This window comes from Nerophis ophidion, linkage group LG25 (genome assembly GCF_033978795.1).
Source record: "Nerophis ophidion isolate RoL-2023_Sa linkage group LG25, RoL_Noph_v1.0, whole genome shotgun sequence".
Classification (NCBI taxonomy): Eukaryota; Metazoa; Chordata; class Actinopteri; order Syngnathiformes; family Syngnathidae; genus Nerophis; species Nerophis ophidion.
Genome location: NC_084635.1, coordinates 40,003,267 through 40,020,868, shown reverse-complemented (window position 1 = coordinate 40,020,868; position 17,602 = coordinate 40,003,267). Strand labels below are relative to the sequence as shown.

The window sequence follows — 17,602 nt, the reverse complement described above, 5'->3', positions numbered from 1 at the left end:
ACTAGCATATGTATATATATATACATACATACATATATATATCAATCAATCAATCAATCAATGTTTACTTATATAGCCCTAAATCACTAGTGTCTCAAAGGGCTGCACAAACCACTACGACATCCTCGGTAGGCCCATGTATGTATATACATACATACACACACATACTAATATATACATATACACATACATATATATCCATCCATCCATTTTCTACCGCTTGTCCATATATATATACATATATATATATATATATATATATATATATATATATATATATATATATACACACACACACAAATGTATATGTGTGTATATAATATATATACATAGAATATATATATACATACATACATATACACAGAAATGTATTTATATTGTGTGTGTGTGTGTATATATATATATATATATATATATATATATACATTATATATACACAAAAAAAAAAAAAATATATATATATATATATTTTTTTTTTATTTTTTTTTTTTAAGTTACTTTACATGTAGCTTTTGTACCCCAGCCGAATTTCTTTGGCCTAATGCGACCTCTAAGTCAAAAAGTTTGGACACCCCTGTTTTGGACAGCTTTAGAACAAAAGATTTTGGGAGGACTCCTTGCTCCTGAAAGAGGGTCTTAAAATGTCTACCTGTACAGCCTAGACCCTAATCTATGATGCAGGACGCAGAAGAAGTGTGAGGCTACATTAGACTACCTGGTAAGCAGAGAGCGGGGACATGTAGGGAGACAAGGTGGGCTGCACGGCCATGATCCTGTTGGTGACTGGATACGGAGATGGGTAGTACCTAGACAACACATGCACCATGGTCAACACCTCATCAAAACACACGCTGCACGTGACTTACCCGTTATGCATAGCTGCTGACGAGGGGTCATAGGTCAGAGTCATTGCACTCTACAAGGAGGAAATGCACATCTTGTTGAAAAATGAGCTCATCGTCTTCCACATAAAGGACCATACATACTAGTCTGAGATCTGCACTCTGTCCATTGGGAACAAATCCACTGTGGGCGTGTTTCTTCCTCTGACTGTCTGCAAACTTACACAACAAGGGCTGAGAGGGAGCTGGTGGACAAGCAGAGGGACCCGGTTAAAGACCGACACTTGCGTGGCCGCCTCCAATAAATGCCAACGGCTTCCCTACCCAGACCTCCGGAGGTGATTTTCATGAATTTGCCGTTGAAGTGAGAGATGACAGCGTTGCACTGCTCGGTGGTGTCCATCCTGGAGCCAGGAGAACAATCCATCAGTCAAATGTATACTCATGAGTGGAAGGCAGCACAGTGATGACGTGGATTCAAACATCAGCGAGAAGGTTCTAGGTACACATGTATGTTCAACACACATATACATATACATATACATATACAGTGGGGCAAAAAAGTATTTAGTCAGCCAGCGATTGTGCAAGTTCTCCCACTTAAAATGATGACAGAGGTCTGTAATTTTCATCATAGGTACACTTCAACTGTGAGAGACACAATGTGAAAAAAAAAATCCAGGAATTCACCTTGTAGGAATTTTAAATAATTTATTTGTAAATAATGGTGGAAAATAACTATTTGGTCAACCATTCAAAGCTCTTGTTGATGGAAGGAGGTTTTGGCTCAAAATCTCACGATACATGGCCCCATTCATTCTTTCCTTAACACGGATCAATCGCCCTGTCCCCTTAGCAGAAAAACAGCCCCAAAGCATGATGTTTCCACCCCTATGCTTCACAGTAGGTATGGTGTTCTTGGGATGCAACTCAGTATTCTTCTTCCTCCAAACACGACCAGTTGAGTTTATAGCAAAAAGTTCTATTTTGGTTTCATCTGACCACATAACATTCTCCCAATCCTCTGCTGTATCATCCATGTATCCATTTTGGTATAAACTCAACTCGTCATGTTTGGAGGAAGAAGAATACCAAGTGGCATCCCAAGAACACCATAACTACTGTGAAGCATGGGGGTGGAAACATCATGCTTTGGGGCTGTTTTTCTGCTAAGAGGACAGGACGATTGATCCGTGTTAAGGAAAGAATGAATGGGGCCATGTATCGTGAGATTTTGAGCCAAAACCTCCTTCCATCAGTGAGAGCTTTGAATGGTTGACCAAATACTTATTTTCCAGCATTATTTACAAATAAATTATTTAAAATTCCTACAATGTGAATTCCTGGATTTTTTTTTCACATTCTGTCTCTCACAGTTGAAGTGTACCTATGATGAAAATTACAGATCTCTGTCATCATTTTAAGTGGGAGAACTTGCACAATCGGCGGCTGACTAAAAACTTTTTTGCCCAAACTTTCCTCCAAAAGGTCTTATCTTTGTCCATGTGATGTCAGATGAAACAAAAATGGAGCTGTTTGGCCACAATACCCAGCAATATGTTTGGAGGAGGGCACCACGGTGGGAGAGGGGTTAGTGCGTCTGCCTCACAATACAAAGGTCCTGAGTAGTCCTGGGTTCAATCCCGGGCTTGAGATCTTTCTGTGTGGAGTTTGCATGTTCTCCCCGTGGCTGCGTGGGTTCCTTCCGGGTACTCCGGCTTCCTCCCACCTCCAAAGACATGCACCTGAGGATAGGTTGATCGGCAACACTAAATGGTCCCTAGTGTGTGAATGTTGTCTGTCTATCTGTGTTGGCCCTGTGCTGAGGTGGCGACTTGTCCAGGGTGTATCCCGCCTTCCGCCCGAGTGTAGCTGAGATAGGCACCAGCGCCCCCCGTGACCCCAAAGGGAATAAGCGGTAGATAAACGGACGGATGGATGTTTGGAGGAGAAAATCAGATGCCTTTGATCCCAGGAACACCATTCCTACCGTCAAGCATGGTGGTGGTAGTATTATGCTCTGGGTCTGTTTTGCTGCCAATGGAACTGCTGCTTTAAATAGGACAATGAAAAAGGAGGATTAGCTCCAAATTGTTCAGGACAAGCTAAAATCATCAGCCCGGTGGTTGGGTCTTTGGCGCAGTTGGGTGTTCCAACAGGACAATGACCCCAACCACACCTCAAAAGTGGTAAAGGAATGGCTAAATCAGGCTAGAATGCAGGTTTTAGAATGGCCTTCCCAACGTCCAGACTCAAAGGTGTGGACAATGCTGAAGAAACAAGTCCATGTCAGAAAAGCAACACATTTAGCTGAACTGCAGCAATTTTGTGGTCCAAAATGTAAGCAGAAGCTTGTGGATGGCTACCAAAAGCCCCTTATTGCAGTGAAACTTGCCAAGGGACATGTAAGCAAATATTAACATTGCTGTACGTACTTTTGCTCACATTTTCAGTAGAGCCGTAATAAATTCATAAAAGAAGCAAACTTCATGAATGTTTTTTATGAGCAACAAGTATGTGCTCCAATCACTACATCACAAAAAATAAGAGTTGTAAAAATGATGGGAAACTCAAGCCAGCCAAGACATCATGTTCTTTACAAGTTTATCTACACTTTTGACCACCACTGTATGTATGTACAAATATATGCTTGTGTGTCTATATATGTGTATATATATATATATATATATATATGTCTTGATTGGATTATCCAGAGAATAGTGTTCGATACCGTGGTAGAGCGCAATATGAGGGAACCCCTCATGAAACAGATCTGTAGAGATGAAGTAGTCTTGTGATTTTTTTTCCCACACCTACATATATATATATATATATATATATATATATATATATATATATATATATATATATATATATGTATACAAATTTGATTATTATAGGGATTTTTACATACAAATCTGTAGATTTTACAAGCAATAACTGGCCACTCGGTCACCTAAATTTTACTGTAAAATGTACAGTTTTTTTTTACAATATATTACTGTGTACCACTGTTTTTTACGGAAAAATAACCTGGCAGCTTAATTAACAGAATGTTACTATAACATGTACAGTAGTTTTTACAACATGTTACTATAAATGGAAAAACTTTTTTTTTAATTCTGACAACTGAGCAGTCGGTTTTCTTACTGTAAAAAAATGTGGTATCGTAATTCCATTTTACCGTAAACAACTGGAAGTCCAGTCGACATAATTTTACTGTAAAATGTAAGATGGTTTTTACAACATATCGCTGAAAATGGAAAAACTGTACAGTTTTTTTTACTGTCGGAAAATGTGGTAGCATTTTTCCATTTACAGTAATACACCATAAAGACATCTGTAGATTTTACTAGGGATGCACCGATTAATCGGTAACTGAATATATTCGGCCGAATATGGCAAAAAAAGCAACATTCGGCCTTCGGTGGAATGAGTTAAAAAGAAGGCCGAATAGTGGCGTGTGACGCAATTTTTTGACCCGGTGACGCAATCAACCAACGTGCAGTGACGTTGGGATATGTTGTGTACCTGTATAAGTGTATGAGGTTACAAGCACACACTTAATTGAGATTTACTTGATCCTTCTGTTTACATTATTAGCATATCTACTGTGGCTAAGCAGACTTTTGCCAAAAGGACAATAATTCATTTGTTGTGTGTTTATCCACTTTAATGCACTTTATTTTTTTTTTGGAATGTATGTTTTGTTTGAAGGCCTAATATAAATGAAAAACTTTGTGCTTTTTTTGAAAGGCAAAGGCTACTGGAATATTAAAAAAATGTCAATATTCAATAAAAAAATACTTTATTTGAAAAACATGTCTAAATATTTATTCTAGGCTATTTATGCAATATTAAAAAAATTGTGAAAAACTGCATTCATTATTCGGTATTCGGCCTTCGGCCAAGTGTTTCAATTTCATTCGGCTTCGGCCACAAATGTTCATTTCGGTGCATCCCTAGATTTTACAGTAAAAAAACTGGAAGTTCAGTCGACAAAATTTTACCGTAAAATTTACTTTGTTTTTCCTGTACCACTTCTAAAAAAAATTCTGACAACTGAGCTGCCAGTTTTTTACCGGGAAAAAATACTTTGTTGATGCATGTTATTTCCAAGCGTTTGTGGGCCGTGTAAAATGAGGTGGCTGTAAATAGTCTGTAGGTGTGCGTGCTGACATCGACGGGTGACCGACACAAGGTGTGCAACGCCTCTCACCTGAAGCCAGGTGTGATCAATTCAAGCTCAGCCACAATCCTGAACCATGAATGATTGAATAATGGGTGGAGCACACGACATGTAGCAAGTGCAAATACCACTTTTGTGTGTGAGTGTGGAGCTCACCTTTGACTTCACAAACCATTACTGTGTCAATACTGACAATGTGCAGGCGTGCACACAAGGAGCAGCGCTGGCTTCAACTCATAATATCAGTGGGGAATATTTACAATACACAGTGATACTTGGGGACCGAAACAAAACCTCGGGTCTCACTCGCTAGCATTACCGAACCTGGTTTTTCCAAGCGAGGCTGGGAAGAGCGTGAGTGTGAAGGACAGTGGATGATATTCATTGAATCAAAAGAAAGAAATCATTAAAAACATGACATCCAAACATTTATCCATAAAAATATGGAGAAGCTACTGATGGTGTGTTTGACAGAGAAGTCCACTCTCCATTATTATTACATTACTTCATAAAACTACTGTACTTATTATTATTACTGTTATATTGTTTTTAAACAAGGTGTATTATATTAAAATAGTTTTTCCTCTTGAAATACATGTAACACAGTGGTTCTCAACCTTTTTTCAGTGATGTACCCCCTGTGAACACGTTTTTAATTCAAGTACCCCCTAATCAGAGCAAGGCATTTTTGGTTGAAAAAAAGAGATAAAGAAGTAAAATATAGCACTATGTCATCAGTTTATGATTTATTACATTTTATAACAGTGCAAAATATTGCTCATTTGTAGTGGTCTTTCTTGAACTATTTGGAAAAAAGACATAAAAAAACTAAAAACTTGTTGAAAAATAACCAAGTGATTCAATTACAAATAAAGATTTCTACACATAGAAGTAATCATCAACTTAAAGTGCCCTCTTTGGGGATTGTAATAGAGATCCATCTGGATTCATCAACTTTATTCTAAACATTTCTTCACAAAAAAGATAAATCTTTAACATAAATATTTATGCAACATGTCCACAAAAAATCTAGATGTCAACAGTGAATATTGCATTGTTGTATTTTTTTTTCACAGTTTATGAACTTAAATTCATATTTTGTTGAATCATTTTTTTAATAAATATATTTATAAATAATTTTTGAATTGTTGCTATTTTTAGAATATTTGTAAAAAAAAATCACGTACCCCTTGGCATACCTTCAAGTACCCCCAGTGGTACGTACGCGTACCCCCATTTGAGAACCACTGATGGAACATGTTAAAATGGCAATGTTTTTTGGGGAGAAACAACAATTAAATTGATTTTAATTCATTTTCTTTTTTTTGCAGTAGACATTTTTAGAGATATGAGCTGTGCAACACAACTGATAATTCATTAGTTTATTTATTTATTTAAAACTAAACCAAACAATTACTGCCACATAATTATTTTCAATTCTAATGCAAGTTTTGTGTATCCTCATTTTAAAAATGGATGTGTCCACAATAAAGAATACAGAATATTCATCCACCTTAAAGGGGAACTGCACTTTTTTGGAATTTTGCCTATCGTTCACATTCATTATCAGGCAAGAAGACAAAATGTTTTTATTTTCATTCTAACGTGTAAAAATTTGCTCTTTCTTGGTGGCTAACGATGCAGCTAATGTTAGCGATCAATTTTTACCTCTAAATCACTTTAAAAATGCATTCAAAAAGCGTCAACAATACTTCATTTACATTCTGTAACCTGTATAATAGGGTTAGGTTTATATACACTTGCAGTGTGTATATTGTACATATTACATATTGTTATGAAGGTGTCTGTTACTTCATAATATATATATACTTGCAGTGTGTATATTGTACATATTACATAATGTTATGAAGTTGTCTGTTACTACATTATATATATATACTTGCAGTGTGTATATTGAACATAATACATATTGTTATAAGGGTGTCTGTTACTACATGATATATATACTTGCAGTGTGTATATTGTACATATTACATATTATTATGAAGGTGTCTGTTACTACATGATATATATACTTGCAGTGTGTATATTGTACATATTACATATTGTTATGAAGGTGTCTGTTACTACATTACATATATACTTGCAGTGTGTATATTGTACATATTACACATTGTTATGAAGGTGTCTGTTACTACATGATATATATACTTGCAGTGTGTATATTGTACATATTACATATTATTATGAAGGTGTCTGTTACTACATTATATATATACTTGCAGTGTGTATATTGTACATATTACACATTGTTATGAAGGTGTCTGTTACTACATTACATATATACTTGCAGTGTGTATATTGTACATATTACACATTGTTATGAAGGTGTCTGTTACTACATTACATATATACTTGCAGTGTGTATATTGTACATATTACATATTGCTATGAAGGTGTCTGTTACTACATTATATATATACTTGCAGTGTGTATATTGTACATATTACATAATGTTATGAAGGTGTCTACATATTACATATTATTATGAAGGTGTCTGTTACTACATGATATATATACTTGCAGTGTGTATATTGTACATATTACATATTGTTATGAAGGTGTCTGTTACTACATTATATACATACTTGCAGTGTGTATATAAAATGTTGATGGAAGGTTTTGAAGTTGTTTGAGAGACTTTGAAGGCTATGTTTTTTTCTACGTTTTTATTATCTTTAAAATCCCCCGACAAGACATATGTGTTCTTGTCTCTCACAATGATTGAACGATAGGCAAGATTCCAACAAAAGTGCAGTTCCTCTTTACGTTTGTCTTCATGCACAAAGAATAGAATAGAGTTTTATAGTCATCATTACAGTGAACCAGTTCTAAGAACAATTAAATTGGAGCAGATCCCTGAAGGTGCATACACAATAATATAGTCGTTCAAATACTAAAAAACATAAAAAAGAAGATATGTAACGATCTGTCACTTACTTTCTGATAGTTTTTCGTGTTTTGTACTTTATTTCCTGTTCAGTGCTCTTATTTTGTCATACTTCCTGTTTACTCCGCTGAGCACTGTTTTTGTCACACTCGCCGTTGATTGGCAGCGGTCCTCAGCTGCTGTCAATCAACATAGGTCTATTTATGTTTCACTCGAGCACTCCTCAGTGCTCGAAGTTAAAACCATGTTGGGAACATCTCCATGCAAGACTGCTTTCTGTTTATATCTTTTACTTTGATGAAATTAAAATCATCTTACCGGCTTTCTGCTCTCCTGGATTTTTGCATACTTGAGGTCACACAACTGCAGCCATGCGACATCCCAACAGTAACTTCGAGCCAGAAAATTGTGACCTCGCGAGAATCCCTGTCGGCAATCCTCAGCCGACGTTCTGGACCGCACAATTCCTGGAGGACTTGAAGGCCAGGTTTGTGCGGTCCCAGCCTACAGACGCGGACCCTCTCCCCGCGGCAACGCCACCGGCTTCGGCTCTCCGACCGGCGCGTCCCCCGCCGCCATCTTTCCTCTCGGCTCAACGGCTGGCTACGGCTCTCCGACCAGCACGTCCGCCACTTCCTGCATGCCTCGCGGCTCCCGCGGCAACGCTACCGGCTACGGCTCTCCGACCGGCGCGTCCTCCGCCGCCATCCTTCCTCTCGGCAACGCTGCCGGCTACGGCTCACCGACCGGCGCGCCCGCCTCCTCCTTCACGTCTCGCGGCTCCTGCGGCTCCGTCGCCGACTGCGGCTCTCCGACCGGCACGTCCGCCGCCGCCATCCTTCCCGTCGTCTGCTGAGCTGCTTCTCCCTGCTCCTACGCAGCTTCCAGCGGCTGCTCCCCGGCTGCTCTTTTTGCCAGCTCCCGCTCTCTTTTTTGGTCCGCCGAGAGCTCCAGTGGAGCCCACAGTGAGGTCGCTTTTGTCCTCCTGCTGGGACTTGGCACGGGACGTGTCTTCGTCCCTCCTCCTGGTCCCCTCCCGCCCGTCCCTGGTTTTCGCACCGGGGGACTCCGACGAGCAGGCACGTTTTCCCGCATGTGTGAACGGTGTCTGGCAGCCACCTAGTGGAGGGGGGCCCACTATACACTGCGGTGCAGCCAGGCACACACCGCTGTCATCCCCGCCAGCGTCTCCTTCCACGGAGACATCTACGTCCCTAGCGGGCTTTCGCACAGCTCCAACGCCGGCTCCACGCCTAGCCCCAACGCCGGCTCCACGCCTAGCCCCAACGCCGGCTCCACGCCGAGCCCCAACGCCGGCTCCACGCCGAGCCCCAACGCCGGCTCCACGCCGAGCCCCAACGCCGGCTCCACGCCGAGCCCCAACGCCGGCTCCACGCCGAGCCCCAACGCCGGCTCCACGCCGAGCCCCAACGCCGGCTCCACGCCGAGCCCCAACGCCGGCTCCACGCCGAGCCCCAACGCCGGCTCCACGCCGAGCTCCAACGCCGGCACTACGCACGGTTCCAACGCCGCCAAGAGCAGCACCACGCCGGGCTTCGTCACCGCCGGCATCCGCTATTCCTCGGCCAGCATTTGCTGCTCCTCGCCCGGCGTCATCTGCCGCTTTCACGCCGCCGATGACATCTGCAACAATCACGCCGTTGATGACGTCTGCCGCTTTCACGCCGCCGATGACGTCTGCCGCTTTCACGCCGCCGATGACGTCTGCCGCTTTCACGCCGCCGATGACGTCTGCCGCTTTCACGCCGCCGATGACGTCTGCCGCTTTCACGCCGCCGATGACGTCTGCCGCTTTCACGCCGCCGATGACGTCTGCCGCTTTCACGCCGCCGATGACGTCTGCCGCTTTCACGCCGCCGATGACGTCTGCCGCTTTCACGCCGCCGATGACGTCTGCCGCTTTCACGCCGCCGATGACGTCTGCCGCTTTCACGCCGCCGATGACGTCTGCCGCTTTCACGCCGCCGATGACGTCTGCCGCTTTCACGCCGCCGATGACGTCTGCCGCTTTCACGCCGCCGATGACGTCTGCCGCTTCCACGCCGTTGATGACGTCTGCCGCTTCCACGCCGGCACCAACATCGGCTCCTCAGCCGCCTCCTGCAGAGGTATCTGTTTTGGCTGCAGCCCCCGCCGCTTTGTCTGCTGTCTCCGGGCCTGCTTCAGCGCGCCCGCCTCCACGTCAGCCGCGGATGTGGCCGTGCCCTGGGCGTCCTCCTCGCGGGATGCACTCGTCTCTTTTTCGGCCAATGATGTGGCTGTTCCGTGGCCGCCCGCCCCGCCAGTTCCAGCGGCGCTCTACGCGCCGTCGCCACCTGACTTTCCCTCGCTGGCTGCGGGGACACGAGGTTTGGCGACCTTCCACCAAATCCTCCTTCCATCCTCCCTTACTTTGTGGACATTTTTTTCCATTTTTTCTTTTCCAGGGAACATCTGGTATCTGTTCCTTGAGGGGGAGGTCCTGTAACGATCTGTCACTTACTTTCTGATAGTTTTTCGTGTTTTGTACTTTATTTCCTGTTCAGTGCTCTTATTTTGTCATACTTCCTGTTTACTCCGCTGAGCACTGTTTTTGTCACACTCGCCGTTGATTGGCAGCGGTCCTCAGCTGCTGTCAATCAACATAGGTCTATTTATGTTTCACTCGAGCACTCCTCAGTGCTCGAAGTTAAAACCATGTTGGGAACATCTCCATGCAAGACTGCTTTCTGTTTATATCTTTTACTTTGATGAAATTAAAATCATCTTACCGGCTTTCTGCTCTCCTGGATTTTTGCATACTTGAGGTCACACAACTGCAGCCATGCGACATCCCAACAAGATATATATTAAGTACCAATGATTGTCTCACACACACACCAACAAGGTGTGGCGAAATTATTCTCTGCATTTGATCCATCCCCCTTGATCACCCCCTGGGAGGTGAGGGGAGCAGTGGGCAGCAGCGGTGGCCACGCCCAGGAATCATTTTTGGTGATTTAAGCCCCAATTCCAACCCTTGATGCTGAGTGCCAAGCAGGGAGGTAATGGCTCCCATTTTTATAGTCTTTGGTATGACTCGGCCGGGGTTTGAAGACATATATCTATATATACAGTATGTATATATCCACATACATACATATAACCATACATGTACACATATATATATACACACATATATACATATGTATATATATATATATACATACACACATACATACATATATATATATATATATATATATATATACATACACACATACATATACATACATATCTACACATACATACTTATATATACATATACATACACACATTCATATACATACATATATAAATATACATGCAAATATATATATATATATATATACATACATATATATACATACATACATATATATACACATACAAATATATATATATATATATATATATATATATATATATATATATATATATATATATATATTTATTTGTCTTAATTGGATTATCCAGAGAATAGTGCTCGATACCGTGGTAGAGCGCAATATGTATATATATATATATATATATATATATATATATATGTATACTATATATATATACATATATATATATAATATATATACATATATATATATATAGTGACAGAGGTGTACGGTGACAGGTTATTGCACATTATTCTGTTTCACAGTCCAGTATTGTTGCACTTATCAAGAGAGAAGAAAGTTTTTTCCACCCATCCATTTTCTACTGCTTGTCCCTTTCGGGGTCGTGGGGGGTGTTGGAGCCTATCTCAGCTGCATTCGGGTGGTAGGGAGAGTACACCCCTGGACAAGTCGCCACCTCATCACAGGGCCAACACAGATAGACAGACAACACTCACACTCACATTCACATTCACATTGTTGTTGCCAATCAACCTATCCCCAGGTGCATGTCTTTGGAGGTAGGAGGGGCCTATCCCCAGGTGCATGTATTTGGAGGTGGGAGGAAGCCAGAGTACCCAGAGGGAACCCACGCGGTCTCGGGGAGAACATGCAAACTCCACACAGAAAGATCCCGAGCCCGGGATTGGACTCAGAACTACCAGGACCGTCGTATTGTGAGGCAGACGCACTAACCCCTCTGCCATCACATTTCTTGGTAATGGAAAGTGTTTTCCATTACCAAGAAATGTGATGGTACTACTTTATCACGACATGAACTTGGAACATTCCACTCTCCTATTTGATTGGCTATCAGTCACTGACCTGGCGAAGCCCACGCCTCGGCTGTTGCCGCCGTAGTCCCGCAGGATGCGTGTGGACACCACTTGGCCGAAAGGCTGCAGCATGTTCTCCAACTCTTTCTCGTCCACAGACAGAGGCAGGTTGGAGATGTACAGGTTGGTGGGGTCTTGTTCCTGTTGCTGCGAGTAAGGGATACACAACACCAGGCACATTTAGTATTGGACGGATGCACAAAAGTCATCATGAAACCTGATTGATAACCAAGTCACACGCCGCTGATGCTGCTTATGTACTGCTGAAATGCTAACATGAAAACAAGCTCAAATCAAACTTCATCTATGTAATACTTGGCAAGTGGCAAACACATAATACTGTACAAAAAATGGAAGAAGAGAAGAAAAAACACGTATTCACACACACAGCACTGTTGACAATAACAACAAAGCAAAAACAAAACATGGCATGACACTGAGAAATTTAGAAAAAAACGCCGCCTCAAATAAACGCCATCTAAAATATTGTATAATAGAATAGAACAGAAAGTACTTTATTGATCCCTGTGGGAAATTCAGCACCACAGTTTGCTCACGATAGACAATAATAATAATAAATAATATATAACACATATTATATATAATATATGGATAGTATAAATATATTCTACATATATTCTACATTTAAGTGCAGTCAAGGAACATATGCATTATACAGTCTGATGGCTGTCGGTATGAAGGACCTCCTGTGTGGTTCCGTGTTGCATTTAGGGAATCTGAGCCTTCCACTGAACGTGCTCATTCTCTCCGCAAGGTCCGAGTGTAGTGGGTGGGAGGTGTTGTCCATAATGGCTAGGAGTTTTGCTAGACACCACCGCCAGAGAGTCCAGCTCCACTCCCACTACGTTACTAGCCTTCTCTACCAACTTGTCCAGTCTGTTTGTGTCCCTCACTCTTAGCGAGCATAAAACATATGATAAAATATATGTAAAAATAAAACATAAATATTAAATTAACAAATTATTAAAAACATGAGATTGAGAGAATAGTAGAATATGTCGTACTTTGAAGATGGTGTCAGAAGCCGTGAGATTTAGGTATAACTGTACAAAAAGAGTTACAGAGCTAGCCTAAAACATTAGCATGCTTACATCAAAATGCTAACATTTAGCGTGTGTGCTAACGACGGCATGCTAACGGTTGGCATGTCTTCTTTTAACATGAATTGATTAACGTGGACCCCGACTTAAACAAGTTGAAAAACTTATTCGGGTGTTACCATTTAGTGGTCAATTGTACGGAATATGTACTGAACTGTGCAATCTACTAATAAAAGTATCAATCAATCAATCAATCAATCAATCAATCAATCAATCAATCACTCACATTTAGCAACACGGCTGCGGCAATAGGGAAAAAAGTGTAAAATTAGGTGAAAAAGTAAGCGTGCTTAAGTTAGCTTGCTAGCATGCTGAAGTTAGCAGATTAAGAGTTAACAGCTGTAACATACCAAGTTATTTGACTCTAGGTGAAACGGTTGCCAAATTAGTTCAAAAAGCTAGCACTTTAATGTTAGCATGCTGGCATGAACATGCTAATGGTTAGCATGTGTCACATACCAAGTTATATGACCTTAAGGTCTGTGGCTGTGTAATGGGAGGAAAAAAACAACGTAAAGTTAGCTGAAAATTTAGCACTTTGATGCTAGCATGCTAAAGTTTGGGACTGAGAAATTGAGAAAAAAACGCCACCTCATATTAACACCATCTAAAATATAGAATAAAACATATGTGTAAAAATTACATATAAATATTACTTTAACAAGTCAATGAAAAGATAAGATTGAGAGAATAATAGAATAATACAACACAAAAGAGTTTAAGATGATTAATACAAAGCCTGAATAGAAAGGCGTGTCTTTGGTCTTTTTTGAAAAAATATCAACGCTCTCAGCAGTCCTGAGTCTCTCTAGCAGGCTCTTCCACAGGTGGAGGCCATGGTGGCTAAATGTGGCCTCACCGTGGTCTTACTTCTGCTATTTGGTCATGATGAAACTTTGGTGCCAGAGGACTTCAGCATCCTCCAGGCTTGATACGGTAAAAGCAGCTCAGATAGATAAGAAGACATTTAACAACTAATAATAGAACTTTGAAATGGACAGGGAGCCAATGCAGCGACTTTAAAACTGGTGTAATGCGAGACATTAACCCATTATGAAAAGGACGTACCTGGATTCAAACTTACATGAAGACATTACAGTCTGAGCAGCTAAGATATCCAATATCTCTTAGTGATACATCTTTACACGGAGCAGTCTACGACAGGAAGTGAACCCGCGTGATGTCACATGAACTCATTTTGCCTTCATCACCCAGAAACTTCCGAAAGAGATGTTGATCTCAATGGGTTTCTTATCTGGTTAAATAAAGGTTCTATAAAGTAGTGCTTCGCAAACTGTCTTCACCGGGCAGCACCTCAGAAAACACAAGTACCACCAACATAGTGACCAACATTAAAATACAGTAGCCTAGCAGGTCCAAGTATTCATTAAAAACAAGCATATGTAATATTTTTGGCCACTGCGACATTACACACAGTTTGAACAGTAACACTGTGTTTGAATATGGGGAAATAAAACACTGTACTTTAATCAAGTGATCCTTTGCCATACCTCAAGGTAACCACATTCTGACAATCACTGCTCCAAATCCTTTACAATTAAACTAGAAGAATATATATATATATTTAAATGTTTCTTCTGCCCAAAAAAGTATATTGTGTGTCTACTATTTTCTACAACTTGGTTGCAAGATGTTTAGTGTGTATGAGGACTTTTAGAGCACGTTCAACAATGTTGTGATGTTAACCATAACTGTTATTATTTTTGTCACAGTATCTGTGATAAAAGTGTGTATACATCCCTAAAATTAGGTAATCATTAGGACTGCAAAAAACATTTGTATTCACATTCCAATTGTGATTCTTATTCATCCCCATTTTGAATAATAATTTTCAAAAATCGATTAAAACAAAAATATTGTGTAAAAAAATTATGTACAAAATAATTCAGTGCAGAAAAATTCAGAGTGAAAAAAAATTCAGTCTAAAATAATTAAGTGCAGTAAAATTTAAAATTTAAAAATTGAGTGCAGAAAAATTCTGTGAAAAATAATTCAGTGCAGAAAAAAATCAGTGTAAAATAATTCAGTGTAAAATAAATAAGGGGCAGAAAATTAAATGTAAAGAAAATCAGTACAAAAAAAATTCCATCCATTTAGTGAAGAGAAAAATTCAGTGCAGAAAAATTCAGAGTGAAAAAAATCAGTGTAAAAATAATTCAAATCAGAAAAAAATCTGTGTAAAATAATCCTGTGCAGAAAAATTCAGTGCAGAAAAATTCAGTGATTAAAAAAAAAATTCAATGTGGAAAAATTTGCTGCTTCAAAAAGCAAGACTCACTTTCGGTGAACTGAGGCTAAAGCAATGGATTGTTGTGTAAAATAGTGTAAAAAAAAAAAAAAAACCATTGTAAAATAATTAAGTGCAGAAAAATTCAGTGTAAAAAAATTCTGTATAAAATAATTAAGTGCAGAAAATTTCAGTGTAAAATAATTAAGTGCAGAAAAACTCAGTGTAAGAAAAAATTCTGTATAAAATAATTAAGCGCAGAAAAATTCAGTGTAAAATAATTCAGAGCAGAAAAGAATTAGTGCAAAAAAAATACAGTGTTAAATAGTTAAGTACAGAAAAAATCTGTGTAAAATAATTCAGAGCAGAAAAGTATTAGTGTAAAAAAAATACAGTGTAAAATAATTAAGTGCAGAAAAATTCAGTGTAAAAAAATCAGTGCAAAAAAATACAGTGTAAAATAATTAAGTGCTGAAAAATTCAGTATAAAAAAATCAGTGCAGAAAAATTCAGAGTGAAAAAAATCAGTGTAGGAAAATTCAGTGTAAAATAATCCAGAGCGGAAAAATTCAGTGCAGAAAAAATCAGTGTGAAAAAATTCAGGGTAAAAAAATGTGCTGCTTCAAAAAGCAAGACTCACTTTCGATGAATTGGGACTAAAGCAATGGATTGTTGTGAAAATATTGTAAAAAACAAAACAAAACTGTGTAAAATAATTAAGTGCAGTAAAATTCATTAATTCAATGAATGAAGAATGGATTCAGAATGGTATGGTCACCCCAGGAATGGGATGGAACAGATAGGTTCCCAAAGATAATCACAGTCCAACAAGATGCACAAATGGTCATGTGCAGTGTTTAGTCAGTAACAAGATGCACAAATGGTCATGTGCAGTGTTTAGTCAGTAACAAGATGCACAAATGGTCATGTGCAGTGTTTAGTCAGTAACAAGATGCACAAATGGTCATGTGCAGTGTTTAGTCAGTAACAAGATGCACAAATGGTCATGTGCAGTGTTTAGTCAGACAGTGTTTAGTCAGTAACAAGATGCACAAATGGTCATGTGCAGTGTTTAGTCAGTAACAAGACGCACAAATGGTCATGTGCAGTGTTTAGTCAGGCAGACATGTGGCGACAGTAAGAAGTACCAGGTGAGCGCGTACAGAACACAATCATCTGCAGTGCAGCAGCTCTCTCTCTGCTCCCTGAGAGCAGCGTAGCTAAGCTACAGCCACCATGTTTGTTCCCCATCAGGTCTACGGAGAGCAACCTTTCACTAATGAGCTCTGGTCTGGTATCAACACCTTCTAAGTGTCCTAAACGGCGTGAGAAAAGCACGGATGACTCAGACTTCATCACGCAGCAGCTACACTGTTAGCACCACCATGTGTTGGATGCTTGCTGCCGCTCTTCTCATGGAGGCTATTTCTGCCTTTTTTGACACTCAATTTGTTACATCAAATTATGCAGACAGTTTCATTTGAAAAAAAAAAATCAGTGTAAAAATATTCAGTGTGTAATAATTCAGTTTTTAAAAATTCCGTGTGGAAAAATTGAGTTCGCTGCTAGTTAGCTAGCCATGTCTAAAAGCAGCTCTTCCAGAGGGTGTTTCAGTGTTATAACTTCACCTTTATCTTTACTTTTTACACCAACATGCGTGCGTTCTCCCTTTTTTGTAAGTACTCTGTGTGTGTGCGCTGCCGTATATGCTCCTTTTCCCCCTAAAACCAGCAATGTCCAATTGTTGACAGCGGCACACTTTCAAGCCGGTTGATGAAAAAACAGGGGGAAAGCGGTACTTTTCAAACAGAGTATAGTACCGTTTTTGATTCATTAGTACCGCCATACTATACTAGTACCGCTATACCGTACAACTCTACTTTGGACAGAAGTGAAATAATAGGAAGTGTGGAGAAGACAATGTGACAGTAGGAGGTGCTGATGAGAGAAGATGTTTGTTCAGATGAACACTATTGCACATGAGTGGCAGGTGACTTGGCAGAGGCAGACATGACAGCTGCTTCTACACTCAAAGGAAATGAGGTCAC

At 40.1% G+C, this 17,602-nt stretch overlaps 1 protein-coding gene across 1 annotated transcript in view; it reads right to left on the bottom strand.

The window, feature by feature from the left end:
* Window positions 1–17,602, bottom strand: part of rbms1a (RNA binding motif, single stranded interacting protein 1a) — a 59,941-nt gene that overhangs the window by 21,859 nt on the left and 20,480 nt on the right. The window contains exons 5-9 of the mRNA XM_061887704.1: window positions 12,175–12,332; window positions 1,167–1,246; window positions 987–1,087; window positions 867–916; window positions 716–806 (exon numbers count right to left, since the gene is read on the bottom strand). Coding sequence (XP_061743688.1) covers window positions 716–806; window positions 867–916; window positions 987–1,087; window positions 1,167–1,246; window positions 12,175–12,332 — 480 coding nt within the window. The remainder of the gene's footprint in view (window positions 1–715; window positions 807–866; window positions 917–986; window positions 1,088–1,166; window positions 1,247–12,174; window positions 12,333–17,602) is intronic.